Source organism: Talaromyces atroroseus (assembly GCF_001907595.1).
Source record: "Talaromyces atroroseus strain IBT 11181 chromosome Unknown scaffold_16, whole genome shotgun sequence".
Lineage (NCBI taxonomy): Eukaryota > Fungi > Ascomycota > Eurotiomycetes > Eurotiales > Trichocomaceae > Talaromyces > Talaromyces atroroseus.
This window is the reverse complement of record NW_017971448.1, coordinates 181,853-200,523: the sequence shown is the minus strand read 5'-3', so window position 1 is coordinate 200,523 and position 18,671 is coordinate 181,853. Positions and strand designations below refer to the sequence as shown.

Here is an 18,671-nt window from a genome sequence, read left to right as displayed (position 1 = left end):
CGGGAGGAGCTCTATCCCGCTCCTGATCTCGGCAGGATCAAAGTTGAGGATAAAAGAGAGGAGCTCTATCCCGCTCCTGATCTCGGCAGGATCAAAGTTGAGGATAAAAGAGAGGAGCTCTATCCCGCTCCTGATCTCGGAAGAATCAAGGTCGAGGATATTTAAGGAACGAACACTGGAGTCATAGTTGTTGATGATTCTGCCCGCTGAACGCGGGACACCCGCAGATGCCTCCCAGACTTGTAATTCCGGTTGCTTCTGATCATGGCTTGTGCTTCATTGTTGGTGAGAGGTTGTAGCCGGCATTCTATTTTTCATGTATTTCCTAGTTTATTTTTTTTCTTAAAAAAAAAAAAAAAAATAGAAATACAATTTAGTTTTATCTTGAAAACAACTTCCTAGACGCTAGGTGATAAACATTAGCTGGTATCTGCGACTTCTTCAGACGAAAAAGGCTTACCGTCAGGCTCTAACGTATGAAAAATGAAGACCACATAGTCTTAAAGAAGTGTATTTCGTTCAGACAAATAGCGAGTATACACTTCATCCTTCAGTCTCTCAATTCTCCCTCAATACTTATTTCCAAAGTGTCTGTGACTCTCAACACATGGGTGGGGAAGCTTAGCGATACTTCGCTTTAGGAATCGGCGAAGAAACCGAAATCGGTTTCCCCCTAGACGTATATCAAGGTTAAGCTGGAAGCGCAATGGAGACGAAGATGAAGTTCCTATTCTTTCCTCCAAGTCAAATTTGAAAGACTTACAAGTCTGTTCCAATGGAATCACTCATGATATCTCCCGAGGAAAGTGATGCAAGTTTCCTAAGTCGAAATGTCTACCGGTTTTCGCATCTCAAAGCTTCACTCGTAGCCTGGGTGGTCATTGTACTTCTTCTCCTTCGATTTTTTTACAGCAGGTTATTGTACCCAAGATTTTTTACTCCACTAAAACACATCACTATTGCTCATCCACCTTCGAAAAGCAACCGTAAGGATGAAGCACCTATGTTAAGAGGGCAGCTTGCGCAACTACGCCATGCTATTGAGACCGTGCCGAACAATGGTCTGCTGCGATTCTATCAGCCTGACCGAGGAGAAAGGGTCCTAGTTACTGGGATAAAGGCCTTGAATGAAATTTTGGTATCAAAAGCCACCGAGTTCGTCAAGCCTCAAACCATCAGGCGCCGACTCTACACCGTTGCTGGGAACGGCTTACTTTTAGCCGAAGGAGAGATACACAAAGTACGTTCACTCATTTTACTTTATCGCCTACCTTCTCATCTGTAACATGTGGAATTGAATTGCGACTCAGTGCAGCTAACTTTTCTCGGTTCAGGCGCAGCGCAAAGACTTGATGCCAGCATTTTCGTTCCGTCATATCAAGGACCTATACCCGGTTTTCTGGACGAAGTCAAAAGAATTGGCGGATCTTCTCGATAGAGAAATAAATAGCAAGGGATCCTCGAGGACAGGCGTTGTCGTGATGCAAAACTGGGCTACTCGAGCTACACTTGATATTATTGGTATTGCAGGCATGGATCATGACTTTGATTCGTTGCGGGACCCAGATAATCCTCTTACCCGGCAATATCAACGGATGCGTCAAGCTCCTTCTTGCTTGGAGTATATTATGGGCAGTTTGCTGTCTCTATTTACGTCTCGTGCCGCATACATCGTCGGCGGGCTCCCAACAAAGCGAAGAAAAGAAGCGAAAGAAGCCTCCAACTTTGTTCGGAACGTCTGCCGAGATCTTATTCGAAAAAAACAGAGCAAATTGTATTCCTCCAAGGCGGATAAGGGAGTGGATATTATATCAGTTGCACTGCGAAGCTCTACATTTACCAACGAGAATCTCGTTGACCAGATGATGACCTTCCTTGCAGCAGGACACGGCACAACCAGCCACGCTCTCCAATGGTCTGTTTACGCTCTTTGTAAGCACGAAAGCATACAGAACCGTTTACGAAAAGAGATCCGTGACAATCTGCCTCCTATTAGCGACCGGGGATCTACCATAACGGCTTGTGATATTGATGGTCTTCCATATCTTCACGCATTTTGCAATGAGGTCCTCCGCTTTTACCCTTCTGTGTCCACCACGGCCAGAGAGGCTTTACATGACACTACAGTTGCAGGAACTTACATTCCCAAAGGAACCATGTTTACTATCCCGATCGCGATAGTCAACCGTGATGTAGAGCTTTGGGGCTCAAGTGCTTCAGTTTTTGACCCGGAGCGGTGGATGGGTCAGGGTCGGGCCAACTCTGGCGGAGTTCAGAACCATATTGGATTTCTCACCTTTCTTCATGGACCCAGGAGCTGCATTGGATCGAACTTTTCAAGGGCAGAGCTAGCATGCCTTGTGGCAGTACTTGTCGGGAGATTCCACATGGAACTCGAAAATCCCAATGCAAGGACTGTATTGAATACTCACGGTATTGGCACTGCACCACTAGACGGGGTACGCACAAGATTAAAGATCCTAAATGGATGGTAGTTCAGTTATGGATTTATATACAAACCCAATCCTTTAATAGCTCGTTAAACTTGGAGCCAGTGGCGCAAATGCGCTTGCATTTTGAAAATATATTCCCACTTCAAGTCATTTCATCCGGGTGATAAATTTTTTGAAAACACTGCCTAGTAAATTGGTGCCCGGTGAACATACATCTAAATCAACATCGACTAACTACACCGTGTAGGCTTTAATAGTCCATAGATGAGAGTAATCGATCTGATTGGCCGCCAAACCCGGTGCTTCGCTTACTTCGGAATGTCGACGAACGTCCCATCTCCAAAACAACTGCTCGCATCATTTGTAGCAACGGCAGTAAATGCATTCCTGCAATTACCATGCGGGGTAGGAAACCAAACTTTGTGGCATGCGTGCATTGCCGTCAGATGAAAGTAAGTTCGAGCTCATAGTGAGGTATTCTACGTGTCTGTCTGAACAGTACATATTAGTTGGCATGCGACGCGCCCTCCAAATTTCCGGCTGGATGTTCGAGATGCACCAAGGCTGGGAAATTCTGCTCTGTAGACCCAACCTATAAGCGGAAAAAGAGAAGACAGTATGTTGCCATGCTCTAGAATGCATCAAAGTCATTCCTGATTATAGGCCGTCAGACGACCGGAGCAAGAATTCGTGGAGTCGAAAGACACCACGAACAGTCTAAGAGAATACCCCGAAGAGAACACTCCTAGTGAATCGCAACCTCGGCGTATATTAACAGAAGACATGGACATCTTAAATGCTGTTTCGGATCCACTGGTATCAATAGAAGCCTTGAACCAAGTCGAATGGTCCACGAGTAGGTCCATTGGGGGCGTGGAACTGCCAGCGTCCCTAATCCAAGAACTCCTTGCGGAGTAAGTACAATGAATTAGAGCATGGGAGCGTCGACATATCTATTACTAAACAGCTTATAACAGATTCTACCAATTTTATCATCCATCATGTCCCTTATTACCGTCACCTTCAACATTCATCACTTACTCCAATGGATGCCCATTCCTCTTTTGGACAGTCATGTTCATAACACTCAGAGGCAGGCCAGATTATCACCAGTTATTCTTATCTCTCGTGGACGAAATTTCTGACATGGCGTATGACTGCATTCGCCCCAAAACAGCGTCATTTCATTCCATGCAGGCCCTTTTATTGCTTTGTTATTGGCCTCCTCCTTTTAATATGCTATCTGATGACCCATCGAGTGCCTTTGTCAACATGGCCACACATATTGGTCTACGGCTTGGCTTGCATCGACCAGGATACGCGAAGGAGTTTGACGCCAAAACATACATTGATAGAAACATGCAGATCCTTCGCCGAATAACATGGGTTATCTGCTTCATCGCCAACGTAAGGTAAGCATGGCGTATCTCCTGCTATTTGACTTGCTTCTGATAATTGTCGAGAATCATGAGATTAATACAAATATAGTGTTTACGGCCAAACTGGTCTTCCGCCTACCGTTAGAGTAGACCATGGCCTTTTAGACATACTTGCTACCAAGCCTACCTGGCTTCCTGATACATTATACTGCCAACTGCATATTTCGCGCCAAACCCTGAATATATTTTTAACCGTGGGAAGTTGCGAGTTATCAAACACCGGCTTACTTCCCAAACCACAACCCGTTATCCAACTGTTTGAGACTGAGTTGCGCGCTCTCGAATCAAAGCTTTCAGCGTCCTGGTCGGAGCTCGATTATGTTAGTTTTTGTGCATGCAGGACAGTATTGTACGTACTTGCTCTTGCTGCTGTTGATAACTCAGATGATGGGTGTCGTTTGGTTGAAGAAGAATTGCGATCGCATTGGGTACTTCAGATATATGTGACTTCAATGGCTGTTGTCCAAACCGCGTCGAAAATCCGAGGACAGTTTCTCAAAACGCCGGCACGTTTATTCAAGACTTTAGCTGGTGCTATATCATTTCTCATTTTATTAAGATGCTCGAAGTATCATCACCTGGCTGTGGACAGTACACTCACCGCTGGAATTCGACAAGGATGGGATCTTTTACGCGGTCTGGCAATTACGTCTGATGATTTTGTGACCCGAGTTCACGCAGGACTTGAGCGCTTGAGCAGGTATTGCGAGACTCTGAAGCCAGAGGATAGGACCCAGGAACTCCTGAGCGTCAAAACGAGAATGGGCTACAACGTAGCACGCAGTATTGCTCTTCTTATCCAGGGGAAAGCGCCGAGGCAAGCCGAGGAGAATATATCATCCAGCGATCCCAATGAAAGATTGGCCAATGATACCATCAATACTGAAGACACGGATCTCTTTCTGAATTTTGATTCGGACGATTCTTTGCTAGGAATCTTGCCACAAATCATCTAAGTATAGCAATGTATCACGCAGCACTGGGCGATTACCCACGCTGCAAATGGCTCAGTTATTGAAGTATTCATGATGTACTTGCTGCGGTACAACGAGTGCTAGTGCTCCACATGATACACTGCGGCTGGGGGTTTCATGGATGTTTCATAGATGTATATATATTACGATCGTTTGGGGCTTACCAGCAAGGCCACTAATTTTGAAAGTCTTGTCTAGTGGTAAATCTTCCGGTGTTTTATCTATATAACCATGAATTCTCACAGAAGCATTCGGAGGCTCTGAAAACAAACTAACTACGTAGGTAGACTTTGTCTTCACAAGATATCCTGTATCTGTGTGGGCCTTCCTCTTGCTCGCATAAGACTGTCCTTATTCTTGTTCATTGCACACCTACGGCTACGCTCTTAGGCAAGCTTGTCCAAGCTTGTCTACTGAAATCCTAGACTACAATCTTGAAAAGATAGTTAGATTATTCTAGTAATGCTAATTGGATCTTCTCTTCTCTTTCTTACTCTCCAAGAATTACGCCAGTAGCTACTAAAGCAGCTATCAGTGATCATAGATGCCACGACGACCATCCTTGTCCTTGTCATCGTCCTTACCGTCACGGTGGTCATCTTTGCCATCGTCATCGCGGTGACCGTCCTTTTTCCCGTCTTTATCACGGCCATCATCCTTACCACCATCCTTACCATCATCGTCATCATCATCGTCATCGTCGTCATCATCATCATCAAGATCACGATGTCCATCCTTTTTCCCGTCCTTGTCACGGCCATCGTCGTCTCCCCGAGGAGATTTGCTACCATGAGCGGAGAAGTTGATGGACACATTGTCAGGTGGCAGGGCGACAGGGTTGACACTAATATCGTCGTTGCGTTTGGTGAGGGCTAACAAGTCTTCAGTGTAAGCATCAAAGTAGTATAAAGTTTTAAGGGAAAGCATACCAGTAGTGTCCTGCACACCGACAGGAACAGCGGCAGCCAAAGCTGCGAATGCGACGAGGAGCACTGGGACAGACTTCATGTTGGAGATTGGTTCGTAGACGACCCTCAAGGTTATTCGTAGTTGGTATTTTTCGAAGTATTTATTGCGTTAATTTCTCAAGTGCGATTTGCCAATCTTCGTGTTCAGGGGAAATCACGACCTCTTTATAGCTGAATAAAAACATCTATATATATCATTATTACCACCTGATGGACATCATAATGAGTGAGAGGTACATCGTACAACAAACATACTTTTAACTCAACCGATGAATATCTTTCTATGATTAAGGCTTGCCCAAAAATTTGAGGTGCTGAAAAAAGGCCTACTTTTATTTCTTCGATCCTTGTTCTGACTATTAATACGCGTCATAGAATAAGTTGTCTAGTATATCCTAGATAGATGAGAGTTCCTCCAATTTAACAAAGTACCTTACGGAAAGCTTGCGCATTCACAACATTGATCATAAGCACTGATTAGTATGTCTTGAGATGTCATTCTTTGGTAAAATCGAAGCCATTCGTTTGTCTGACTTTTCGTTGTTTCAGTTCCTGGTCGAAGATGATTCTAGATCTTACATTACGTAGGTTCGGGCATGAACCTTGCAATAAACCACGCAATCTGGACTCTCTAACAGCAGTGCCAGAACTTCCAAATTCAGCCTCGGTGAGCTATCCTATCTACCTCATTATTACCTAGGTAGGCAGTTGTACAGGTACATGATTGATGCCTCGATAGGATTATAGTTATCTACACATCTTGGGGGTTTTCTAACAATGTAAAGATATTGTTACCGCCACATTCTAAGGAGTTAAGAACTACCGGTTAAATGAAATCAATGTGGCTTATATATCTACAAGAAATAGGAAACGATTACTTTTCACAGTCTAAGTATTGATGACGATTACGTTACAATTACAGATAAAAGTACCTGATTCCCTCACTAAGTTGAATTAAGCATATCAATTAGATCAACGAGCCTTGTATGATGTCAATAATCTAAAGCATAGTCTACAAAATTATAGTACTAACATCAACAAGGGTAAGCAGGCTTCACCAAGGTCACAATTGAGGCATTTTCGAATCAATTCGAATATTACGAGCAATGAATAAGTCATTACTCGTATATATGAAAGTCTATTCGAATTGGACATAACTATAACTTGTTTCTTTCCAACCTTTGAGTTTAATAGCTCAAGGACGAAATGTAGAAGCTCAAGTATGATGTCTACATCCCGACTGGATGTGTTTGCAGACTGCGGCTCAGCCAGGTATGTGGGAAGGTCCGCAGCAGAGAGTGATACCAAATACAAGCAAGTCGTCGAGCAGCGATGGGCTGTAGTTTTGTTAGGATAACGGATCAGTCATCTTGTGAAGAGTCGGAAGTGCTAGATGTCTATACAGCTTGATCTTTGTTTTAGCTTCATCGTATGTCGATTTACAACTAGCTATTGTTGATACATCTTTAGAATCTCTTGTTATTGTTACGACCACATGATTTGCATTCTCATTTCTAGTATCTACTAAGTTTAAGAAGCTGGACATGCTCTCTTTACCAATTCTTATAGATCTTTATACAACATTTATCTTTATCATCCACGTACCATAACCAGAACATGAGTCTTGACAAATATCGCGACAACCTGACCGATTTTCATCACGATGTTCAAAATGCAATCAAACCCAGAAAGAAGATATGTTCTGGTCTCAATTTCCACGAAATGGGGAGTTTCGGAATTTTTTTCAGCTTTCGTCGGAGTTTCGGAGTTTCGGGGAGAAAAGTGCCCTGCCGGATTATTGCACATTTCGGAGTCTTGATGATCTCCATAGACAAATCCGTCATCTTCAGCTTCCGTGGGTCACAGGGAGGAAGGCCTCCCTTGCTCCGGGCGTTGCGTGTTGATTATCAATGTTGAGTTCTGGATATAGCTTGTAGCACTGCAAGCATGAATGACTTTGAGAGATATAAAATGACAGCAATTGGAAGGGCACTTTCCACAACATCAATCATCCACATAGATGAGTTTCTTTCTCTCCTGATACACGCCGCTCGATCTTAGTCTCGTTATACATTCATACGAGTCCAACCGCGCAAACTTTCCTCCTCTATACTTGTAATGGCTCCATTCACCCTCTACACTCACGCTGGTAAGACCTTCTTCTTCAGTTGACCAGGAGTTCTTTAACAAAATGCCTGCAGGTCCCGGCCCAAACCCTGTCAAGGTGGCCATCGCCCTCGAGCACCTCGGTTTTGACTACGATTGTGTTCCACTCAGCTTTGGCGAGGGTGAAGGCACCGTCAAGGATCCCGAGTACACCTCCAAGGTCAACCCTAACGGGCGAGTTCCTGGGCTGATCGACCATAAGAACAACGACTTTACCGTCTTTGAGAGTGCCGCTATCCTACGATATCTGGCTGAGAAGGTACCAATTAACCTCCTCTTCACCGTTTGATTCCCAGCTAACAGACGAATCAAGTATGACCCCAGCGGCAAACTCGCCGGCAATACTCCCGAAGAACGGGCTACCGTCAACAAGTGGCTTGCCTGGCAGGTGTCCGGTATGGGCCCTTACCAGGGCCAACTGGTCTGGTTCCTCGCCTTCCACGAGGGTGCCCACGGTGAGAAGCCCAACGGTTCTGTGATTGCGCGCTATCAGGTCGAGGTTGAGCGCCTGCGGACCGTGCTGGAGAAGCACCTCGCATCCGCTGAGAACGGGTTCGTTGCGCTGGGTCGTCTGACTATCGCCGACTTTGCAATCATGCCGTGGTTGAAGATATCGGTGCTGGCTGGGTCTGCACTCAAGCCTTTTGAAGAGTACCCGGCTATCAACGCTTACATCAAGAAGCTGGATGCACTGTCTGAAGTGCAGGCGGCTTACAAGAAGGCTGTGCCTCCTATGCAGTAGATTAGTATAAAATATTCGAACATATGTATGTGGGTTACAGTCCTGGCAGTATTAGTCTCAGTTGTTCTGAAATATTTTCGAATTTTGCTTGTCTTGGGTTGATTTAAATTCCTGGTCATTTCCAACTCCAATGCGTACAAGTTCCTGCGTTCTACGATATAGACTGAACGGGGCTCGTCTTCTACGTTGTACTCATCAAAAAAATCCTATAGCAGAAGAAAAGATCCACTAAATGGAAAGATCTACGGAGCAACTAGATCCATGGGCTTTCTATAGCCTATGTATCGGTACATTCAAACTCCGCGGCGGCAACGGGAAGCCGCCAGACTCCGCTCGGAACTTTTGCATCTCACGATTCAAGCCGAGCGAATCCCATTAATAGGCTGAAAGCGAAGGATGTATGTCAAGGCGTCTGACCATCTGACTTAAGCTAGGGGCCGCACATCACTCGTGGCTGAGAAGCGACTTCACTTGCCGGCGGGCCGGTAGGCTGAGGCATAATAGGTACACTCGCCGATACATCCTAGAATTTTGCAAGTGTTTAAAGGAATCGACAGAAGTACAAGCCTCTATTTCTCGTAGTCATTAGGCGGCAAAGCAGGCATCAGCGCTAGAGGGAGTTGTGGCAGAGTCGATAGGTTCACTCTGCAGAGACGAAGTCGTGTGGCTCATACGAGTGCCAGGAGTACTACTATAGGAGTCGGCAAATTGCGAAGTAGTTAGTCCAAGGGGACCGGGCAGGTCTCCCAGTGTCGCAAACGAGCTATCCTTGGTGTGAGAATCAAATGGTGGCGGGTGAAAGTCCAAGAATTGCCAAAAGTTTGGGCTGAGACCATTGGAAAGAATCGGCAGCACGTCCAAATCAGGAAATTCATTAGTGACATTGGTAAACGGTATCGACACGTCAGACGGCGAAAAGGGGTCAAAGGGGATCTGATGCTGTTGCACGAGCGCGCCTCCAGGGTCGGCTCTTCCGCCCAAGGCCCTGAGAATATCAGTTACCCTGAGTCTAAGCGAGCCTTTAGAAGCTGGTGGTCCTCCGGGGTTATTCCTGCTGGAGTTATTGGTGCCGTCATGATCGGGGTCGCCTTCTTCAAGCTTCATCAAGGCTTCTAGAACAACGACACTACGCTGAGCAGACCCTTTGACTTGCTCTAAGTGCAGATCGTGGAGTGATGACTCTTCCGTGATGCTTTGGGTTCGTAACAATTCAATCGCTTCACTGATCTTGTCGCGAGTCATCAATCGGCTGAGGTGTGCACTTGCACTATCCGCATCCGTTTGCTTGGGTGTGAAGAGCAGGTCGAGGAGCAGCACAACGGCCGCGTTGAAAAGCTGAGTCTCGCTTGTCGACAGCGAGGCACAAACAGCACATCGCGCCTGGATATGGGTCTGGGTGCTGATTATATTTTGGGCCAGAAGCTGACAGAAAGCACGGCCAACCGGAGAGGAGAGATTGGGTCGATGTAATCGAAGCAGTAAGCTCCACAGTTGCTGGTGCAGCATCCAGCGCTGCACAGAGATTGCTGCCATTGGGCCGGTGGCGGTGAGTCCAACAGTGCTTCCCAATCGAAAGTACGACGGCAGACCAGCCACGTACTTTTCGTACTTGTTGTTGAGATGTTTGCGCAACTTGGCAGATTCGGTCTGCCGAGTCGGTAATTCCCAGAGATCGACGGATTCGCGTACAATGCCGCTGAGTTCGAGGGTGTGGAGAGTATACGACATCATAGTAAACTCAGATCGAGGCCGCTCAACGATCTCCCCATTGCCACTCATCCTCCAGAGATCCTCGTCGTTGATGTGCAACGGCATCCGAGTGTTGAATTGTGATGAATGAACGGTATAGTAGCCGAGCGCTTGTCCGCGTGACCAATCTCTCTGTACGAGTGCCCACCTATAGGAGATTATGAGAAAGTGGACTCAAGATCATTCTGCTCTGGGCTCCTACCAAATGCGAATACCTACTTCTGTCCGAATATGTAGCGGCTCCACCGACGCTGACGTGCCGTTTTCCAATGGAGCCGAGTGTGATGCAGAGGTGTCTAGCTTGATGTCACCCAACCGGTGCAGACCGAGTTTGCGGGCCCCGGAAATCGCAGTGACGAGAACAGTGTCCAGCACCAAAGAGCCCTCCTGGCCGTCAAGTAAAAGCATAATTGCGGCCTGTAAGCCGGCGATCGAGCCACAAAAGAGAGACACTCCACCCTGGAGACAACGCAAGCTCAAGGACCTCCATGTCCTGGAGTGCATAGCGGACGCTCGTAGCTCCTCCACGCGTTGGGTCTCAGTCGTAGGAGTCCACCCTAGAAGAGAAGGTGTAGGATGAAAAGCGAGACCGAGTACGAGCTTGTAATCAAAGCATGATGTGAGCAAGACGCCTCCATTGTAGGATGTACTACACCTACCGCTAAGAGGTAACAGCCCAGAGTTTCCATAGTGACTGTACTAGATATCGCCAAGACCCGCGAGTCCGGTGAAGCAAGACCTAAGCACTTGACGAACTGTTCAGCTTGCTTGGTGAACGTCGGAGTGTGGAAGACATTCCCCAAGGGGCCCTGGCAACGAGTGACAAAGACTTCAAAAAGAGGATGAATCGTGTCCAACGCCGGCATCGCGTCGACGATTTCTCGGATCAAGGCAAGTTTCTCACCGTCATTGCTCGACCAATACCGATTCGGAATGTCTGGTGCGACTGACAACGGCGTTGGTCCAAAGTCAGCATTTGGACGAGGAATGCCTTGGACGAAATGCTCCAAGAGCTGGGCTGTCTCCTCTGCCTCTGCTTCACCATCTCCATTCGAAGGCGGATCGCTGACCACCAGTCAGCAGGAGTCAATAGGTAACCTTATCAGGCGATGAGAAGCTACACTCACTGTTTCTTGTCTTTGCGCTCGGTTTTCGACCGCTTGGCTCTTCGCTGGCGCTCATCTTTGGTGCAGAGATGGCCGAGGTTACGCTTGACGCACTCCATCTGTAAAGACAATATGAGCCTCACACGCATCGCGCGGGGAGAAGTGGCAACTGACACAGGGTTCTTGGCGGTCGCATTTTAGCTTGGAGGCCCTACATCGAGAGCACGAGAGCGTAAACTTGCGTACGCCAGGGTCCGAGGCTACATCAACCATTATTGTTGTTATAGTTGTTGTTGTTGGTGATGACAACGGGTGGTGGTTGGATGGTCTAAAACTGTTCGCTGCGATCCAGCCGAGCATCTGCCCCACTTTATGCTGTTTAAGGATCTGCTACATAATATGCTTTTATATTCTCAGAATCCTATCCAGGCCTCAGATATGTAGTGGACAGACCTACATAGCTATAGTAAAGTCCCTCAGACCTTAATTAAGAAAGTTCGAGGAAAAGGAGAGCCCTGCTTTTTACAAAGAAAAATCCCGAGAAGACACGTCTATAGAAGAGAAGGTTTTGTAAGAACAACCGTTACGAGTCGAGACTACTGAAAGAGGTCCATTATATGGCTTAAAATTGTCCCGTCTCTTGCGATACAGATCGAGTTATGCAAAGCCGTTCAGCGCCTAGCCGAGACGGTATACGTAGGCGCAAGGAATCTTAGTACGCCCTCTTTGCCGAGCGTGTATGGATCCAAGTACACTCTCCACTGTGGCCGATGTCCTGCTTTATTTTCCAATGCATCCAAGCCCGAGATGCGCAGTATGGCGTAGACTTCTGACGGCGTCGCCGAAGTGACGCGTAGCCTCTTTGCCTGGTCAATGTTTTAGCCCTAAAGTCTGATAGCTTGCTGCGTGACTTGACAAAGCTTACCAACTCGAGCTGACACCCACTCATATAGAAGGTAGTAGTAGGATCTTGGCTCGTCGTGCTCTTGACCTCTAGGCGGAACAGAGGTATATTCCCATTGTCGCAAACTGTGGACAGCCACTCTGGGGTTGCGTAAGGGTGCTGCGTCTGCAGAAATTGGCGGGTTAGGGCGCCCCGCGTGTCCTTATAGGTAAAATCAGACACTTCGTGGTGGTCAAAGGCCGAGAATCCAGCACGAGACCGCAACGAGCTGGTCCAATTGCCTTCGCCCGTGAAGTCGGGTAGCTCGAGCGTATCGCGTAGCAAGGTGTATACCTGTGCAAGAGTGAGCTTTTAGACCTAGCCGGACGTGATGAATCAGACTGGTCTAAGGGACTTACAAATTGTTCGCCCAAAAAGCCGACTTCAGAGTCACGGGCCATTTCTTCCTCGCTACGATTTATAATCTGCCTTGATCGTCGGCGCGGGCTATAAATGACCTGAGCCGGTGCAGTAGGCTCAGCGGCCTCGAGGGCCTCCCTCAATGTGCTCATGTTAAATGCACCGCCGTCGCCATCAGACCGGCCGCTGGATGTCCCAAGTCGAGATCTGGATGCAGGGCCCGCGTTTCGGGCGAAGCTTTGCATCCGCGCCACGTTCCGGTTGCGATTATCTGTGCTGTAAAGACCAGCGGCCGTGGGACGCGGGGTGATTGGTCGATCGTTGACAGGTACATTCTGATAATACTGAGACTGAAGCTCGGGCGTGGTCGGCCTAGAGTTAGGTTCACGACGCACTTGTGGTCGTAGAGTCGTGTTTGCAGCCGCAGACCCAGCCGAAGCACGCGTATACTGTAAGATGTCTGACCCTTCGGAATTCGAGTGAACATCGCTTGCAGAAGTCGTTGATGCCTCGTCACTACTATCATCATCGCTGCTATCACTATGACTCTGCGAGTCTATGTTGACTGGATCTGCCACAGAAATTTCTTCGCTATCGTCTGCAGTGTCGCCGCCAGTGATGCCTTTTTTGATCAGCAAGGCCTTCAGTGAAGCGATTGGCACCTGTAGGAGGGAAAGAATATCTGGGAGATTGGCCGGTTCCAGGTCCAGTGCCTCTACAAGCTGCTCTGGGAAGTCTGTGATGAGCGCACAATCGCGCGCTTGCTTGTTCGCCGAGACGAATATCTCCAGCTTAGTAGTCTCATCTTCTTCATGGCTGACTTTTACACTGGAACCTCCCTCGCTTTTCGTCACAATAGTGCCATTTAATGTATAGTGCGTCTCTATGTCTGCACTAATCCAGACCGTGACATTTTCAAGAAGTGACCGTGGCTCGTAAGGTGACTCGCACTCGAGGTACTCAAAATATCTATGCCAGTGTAAGTATGAAAAGCGTAGTTTCCGATCGGATGATGAAAATTGCATACTTTACAAGTGTATCTGCACGGCCTCGAAAATCCTGCGTGAGGTTATGATCATATTGAAGCGGTTCGCGAGATTCCGTGTCTACAATAACGTTCTCAGATAGAAACGTGTGGCAGCCTCGATTGCGAAGCAAATCTGCAAGTCTTTTTGAAGTATCAAAGTCGAAGTCGAGAAAGGTATAACTGTCAGAGTAGATGTCGAACAGATCCTGCCGGTCGTTGACGTAGAAAGTTCCAATTGAGCAGAGCTCCCGCCGACAATTTGGCGTGCGGCACGGCCAGCATTTAATGTTGTCCAGTCGTTTTAGCTCCTTGTCGTTCTGCTGCAGGCGGGCAATTTCTTGCAGAAGCTCCTTTACATACTGGTAACTGCCCTCGTCTTCCATGGGGCGGTCCGTTAGTGATTCTAGCAAAGCAGTGACCAGCATGTCCATAGTTGCGTTCGGCACTTTCAACGTATACCGGAACAAATTGCAATATTGATTCAACGAAGGCATGAGGGCATGCTTGTGCCGCAAAACCGACTGCGTCCAGATGCAGTCCTCGAGTGACAGCCATCGGCCGCTTTGGCCGTTGATACCACGAAGAAACAGGAGGGGTTTTTGTTTGAAAGCGCTTCTGTTGAAACGGTTAGACAGGGGGGTTTTTTTTTTCTCTTCACTCTAGACGAAAACACATGCCTTATAGCGTTTGACCAGGGGCGACGGCCACTCTGAATTCTCTCATAGAGCTGATTTACTCGCTTCGGATTGTCGCGCTTCTCTTCCTGCATCAATGCCAAATCGGCAAGCAGTTCACAGATGCCAGCATTTGGAAGTTTGAGGATGTCGGTAAAGAAGGCTTTCGCTGCTGGGGTATGCTGCTCTACGGTGCGACGAATGGCGGTCTTGCTCTCTAGCTCGATCTCATTGTGCGAAAACTCCTCGTCACCCCACACGCACTGAGCCGGAGTTTTCCACTCGATGGCAGAACCCAGGAGAGAGGGAATGGCAATGCAGGCGGTTTGGTCATCGACGCTGAACCTGTTCTCGGTCAGCAACGTTTCATTCAGCATACTGCACTCTACTCACGTGTTGGCGCAGTGGTTTTGTAGATACACATAGACTTCAGTGACATCTGCCATAGTCGTCGACTTATCATGCCTAAGCTGCTCAAGATATTCCTTAACGTCGGCACTCGTCGCGTTCGGGACTTTCAAGATCTCTCGAAAAAGCCGATTCAATTCATAGCCGTAGACTGGGCATAAGGCAGGCTTGGACGAGAAGCCCTCGGGTCCTTGCCAGACACAGCTTTTCAGAAAATGAAATTTATTGCTCGGAAAAGAAAAACAGATAAAAGGATTATTAAAAGCTTCTCTGTCGATAAAAGTTAGCATTATCAGTCGGTCCAGGGTTCTTAAGCGCCTGGAACTAAGACCGCTGTTCCAAACAGTTGTGTACACTTACTTGACCTTCAGCTCCTCGGTAGGCGAGTAAGCTCGCGACTGGATGGCTAGGTAAAGCTGTTTCGACTTGTTGATATCTAGCTGTTGCTTGAAGCCTCTCTGGTTGAGTATCCACAGATAAAAGTCGAGTCCCTCATCTAATCCGACACCCAAGCTTGATAGAAATTCCCAGTCCTTTGGAATACCGCTAGGCAACTGAAGGAAATGGCAGTCATCGGCGTAACCAAAGGCTTGTGTCTTTTCTAAAAGTTTGGGAAAGGGAAGGTAGGTCTTGCACAAAGCAGCTCGATCTCCCGACCTGCACATGAATCCATGGTTTGCTAGTGTGACTTTCGCCATCTTCGTTATACACTTCTTGTAAAGACTCCAGTGCTGGCGCAAGATATCTAAAACCTGGTCGCTTTTATTAGCCAACAACCATTCAAAGTCCCAGTGGAGCCCCTGGAAAGCAGTTGAGATGAAGCGAGGGGCTAGCGCTACGCCGGCTGTTTTACTTAACCATTCTGCGAGTTGGGCTCTCTCAGAAGGATCGAGTTCTGCAAAGTAGCCGTCATCCAGAAAATGTGCGTCGCTGGAACCGGAGAAAAGCTGTTGCAGCTCGCCACCCACAGAAATATTGGCATATAACGATGTGCCCTTTTTGAAGTACTTGCTGGTGGAACACGCAAAGTATACCTTATGCATGTCGCCAGGTCGCAGATGCTCTCGCATCTTGTAGAGGAACTTTAGCTGGGCGATGAGATCATCACGACTTGCAAACCTATATTCGGCGTGATACTCGATGATCCGCTTGATGACGTTTGGGATGTCACAGTCCTTTACTCCAAGGAGTCGAAAGAGCTTACTCCTCTTAGGGCAAGCGCAAGCTTCTTCGTCGACGAGAGACAATGGTAGTCCAGGTGGAATGACCATTCCCGAGCTTGCCGGAAAGTATATTGGATCATCTTCAGAAGGGGGACATCGCCAGGTGCCGTCGGCCAGGGGGATCAGAGAAATGTCTGTCAGGTCTCTGGCATAATTTTTGTCGCCCCTTGGCTCCTGTGGCACGAGAATTACTCTGGCGAGATCGGAACACCACTCTTTGCTTTGCATCTCTATGTGAAGTAAGTTCTGATCGTGTAGCTCCCTAAGCTTGTCGCACAACCACTTCCAGTCAGGGGTCGTGACACCCAACAACAAGAGCGCCTCGCGGACCGACTCAGGATAATCGGGATGGACATAGTCGCACATTCGCCCAAACATCGGCTTACCATTGCGAGTGTGCGCCCAGTCCAAGAACATGAGATCTTTTGGCGCCTGGACCATGCGATTTCGGTCCCAGACCACTAGTGCACTGCTGAGGTGTGTATTTATGCTCTTTGCTATGTTGCACCAGTAAGCGCTCGAGCTATGGTGATTGAGATTGAGGTAGAGTGGCCACGTTTTTGCTAGCTCGTGTAGGTTTAAGTCATCGCTACTGAAGTTAAACTTGTCGATAGCTGCCTCAAAGGCGTGCGGAATCGCGTCTGCAATGTTTTTGTTCCATGTGCTATCTTCGTCGACCGATTGTCGATCCGACGTGGTGAGGAAATCCGCCTGAATTACAAACTGTGCACAGCATTAGCAGAGGCCTTCGAGTCATAGAGCCATCATAACGTATCGCACCTTGAAGCCAAAGTCATCAAGAGGTAGATATGCAAAGACAAAGTTTCGCCTCCGTATCGAGGGCACATACGTGCCCAAATATTCCATCACCGGGAAGGCCAATACAATGTCAGTCTGTGTGATTCCTAGTCGTCGGATTTCTGTGCACTCAACAATGGCGGGGAGTCGATGTTTATAGAAGTGGCGCATCGTGTTGGTATCTTCATCTTTGAGAGACACAATTCCAGGCTTGTGCGCCCCGTTGATGCGCTGGAAGCTTTTTGAGATGGCCGGCTTATCTTCCGAGAACGACTTGAAGAGCTTGAGATGGAATCGTTCTATGCGCCGCAGGAAAAGGATTAGGACAGGGTCGATTGCGTCAAAATCCTTTTCTAACGCAGTTGAAAAATCTGCCGTCTGGTCGCAGATGTGGTCCAGGACGATGGTCGTCTGATGCTCTTGCTTGTAGTTGTTAAAGTAGTCTTTGTCCCACTGCGGCGTAATCATGCCAAGCTCTCTCTTCTGATCCAGCTGGAAGTAGTAAGGAGGAGAGCGTATGTGTGCTCGGTTGGCGAGCTTAAAGACCGACTTGAAGCCGATGCCCTTTTCGCCCGTGTATCCTTGGCCAGGTCTTTTGGAACTCCGGCCCGTACGGCATAGTGCCTGAATGTTCTCTCTGGAGAAGCCCTCCTCGTTGCATTCGATCTTGACATGTTTGGGAGAGACGGTGATGGACAGTGTCGGCATCTCGCTCTCTGCATACTTATTGTCATCGGCATTCTGAATGACTTCGATTAGGAACCGCGCGCGGCTCGTATACAGGTCACTTGATATGCTAAGGGAGGGTTACTTTCATTTAATAAAGAAAACCAAAGGGGACCACGGCGTGGCTCTCACATTTTCAGTGCCTTTGCCAAGTCTTCTCGGGTCTCCTCGCTACCTTCGATCACTTGCAACATGCCCTTGCGGCCATTTTTAGCCTCCTCTTCTGCTTCTTGCCTGAATGCAGGAGTAAAGGTCCCTTTGTGCCGCGCTAGCTCTTCAATGACTGTGCGTGCGTCCTCTATAGTTGTCACAGGACCCGGGTTTCCATCCATACCGTAGCTTTAGACGCGATAAGTGTGCAACAAAAGTGAGAAAGCAAAGAAAAGAAAAAAAGAAAAAGGTATTAGAGGAAACAGGCTCAACGGCGAGACACAGGCAACTGAGATATAAAGCGTTACATTAGCACGAGCATCTAGACTCGGCGGTCTCCAGTCATTTCCTTGGGTCAGCAACTGCAAGCCGAAGTGATTATGTACAGCGTTGTTCGACCGATTTGCCAGGGAGAAGTCGTGGGTGGGCTTGCAGGCGCCAACGTAACATTTCCATAGCTCAAAGCAGTTGTGATTGGACAGTAACAGCCAGCTTCGAGGAACCCCCTGTCTAGCGCACCTAGGGAGTTCTTTCATGCCACACGCCTCCGCTCAGGTCAGCCGCATTTTGCATCGAGGCGCGCAGTAAAAAATTTGAAATAGATTTAGACATAGATATATATATTAGTTTTCTATCATAAGCAATGAGACTAAAAACGTAAGGTTGAGATATTACTTACAAATGTATATATAAAGATACACCAATTTGGCATAGTTCCATAAAGCTACCGCCAGGGCTGATTCTTCGTGTGTGCAAATTTCCCGT

The 18,671-nt window shown here is 47.7% G+C and overlaps 5 protein-coding genes across 5 annotated transcripts, besides 1 other annotated feature; 2 read left to right on the top strand and 3 right to left on the bottom strand.

The window, feature by feature from the left end:
- Positions 1-1,003: 1,003 nt before the first annotated feature.
- UA08_08812 (hypothetical protein) lies at positions 1,004-4,848 on the top strand (the record flags this gene model as incomplete). Its single annotated transcript, XM_020263844.1, has 6 exons — positions 1,004-1,240; positions 1,335-2,459; positions 2,711-2,905; positions 3,117-3,367; positions 3,431-3,865; positions 3,942-4,848. 6 exons carry the CDS (start codon positions 1,004-1,006, stop codon positions 4,846-4,848), a joined length of 3,150 nt encoding a protein of 1,049 aa, XP_020115944.1.
- A 428-nt stretch (positions 4,849-5,276) lies between these two features.
- Positions 5,277-5,874, bottom strand: UA08_08811 (hypothetical protein; the record flags this gene model as incomplete). Its single annotated transcript, XM_020263833.1, has 3 exons — positions 5,277-5,299; positions 5,655-5,738; positions 5,796-5,874. 3 exons carry the CDS (start codon positions 5,872-5,874, stop codon positions 5,277-5,279), a joined length of 186 nt encoding a protein of 61 aa, XP_020115945.1.
- Positions 5,422-5,634: a repeat region (Identified by RepeatMasker using a combination of RepBase library and repeat library created with RepeatScout).
- Positions 5,875-8,025: 2,151 nt separating the features above from the next.
- On the top strand, positions 8,026-8,742 carry UA08_08810 (hypothetical protein; the record flags this gene model as incomplete). Its single annotated transcript, XM_020263822.1, has 2 exons — positions 8,026-8,259; positions 8,314-8,742. The coding sequence occupies 2 exons, from the start codon at positions 8,026-8,028 to the stop codon at positions 8,740-8,742; spliced, it is 663 nt and encodes a 220-aa protein (XP_020115946.1).
- A 585-nt stretch (positions 8,743-9,327) lies between these two features.
- UA08_08809 (hypothetical protein) lies at positions 9,328-11,870 on the bottom strand (the record flags this gene model as incomplete). The annotated part of the gene is made up of 5 exons (XM_020263811.1): positions 9,328-10,639; positions 10,694-11,091; positions 11,151-11,556; positions 11,619-11,716; positions 11,772-11,870. 5 exons carry the CDS (start codon positions 11,868-11,870, stop codon positions 9,328-9,330), a joined length of 2,313 nt encoding a protein of 770 aa, XP_020115947.1.
- Positions 11,871-12,268: 398 nt separating this feature from the next.
- UA08_08808 (hypothetical protein) lies at positions 12,269-18,088 on the bottom strand (the record flags this gene model as incomplete). The annotated part of the gene is made up of 9 exons (XM_020263800.1): positions 12,269-12,463; positions 12,523-12,834; positions 12,900-13,869; positions 13,928-14,542; positions 14,599-14,946; positions 14,995-15,213; positions 15,370-16,955; positions 17,013-17,826; positions 17,889-18,088. The coding sequence occupies 9 exons, from the start codon at positions 18,086-18,088 to the stop codon at positions 12,269-12,271; spliced, it is 5,259 nt and encodes a 1,752-aa protein (XP_020116024.1).
- Between the last annotated feature and the right edge of the window lie 583 nt (positions 18,089-18,671).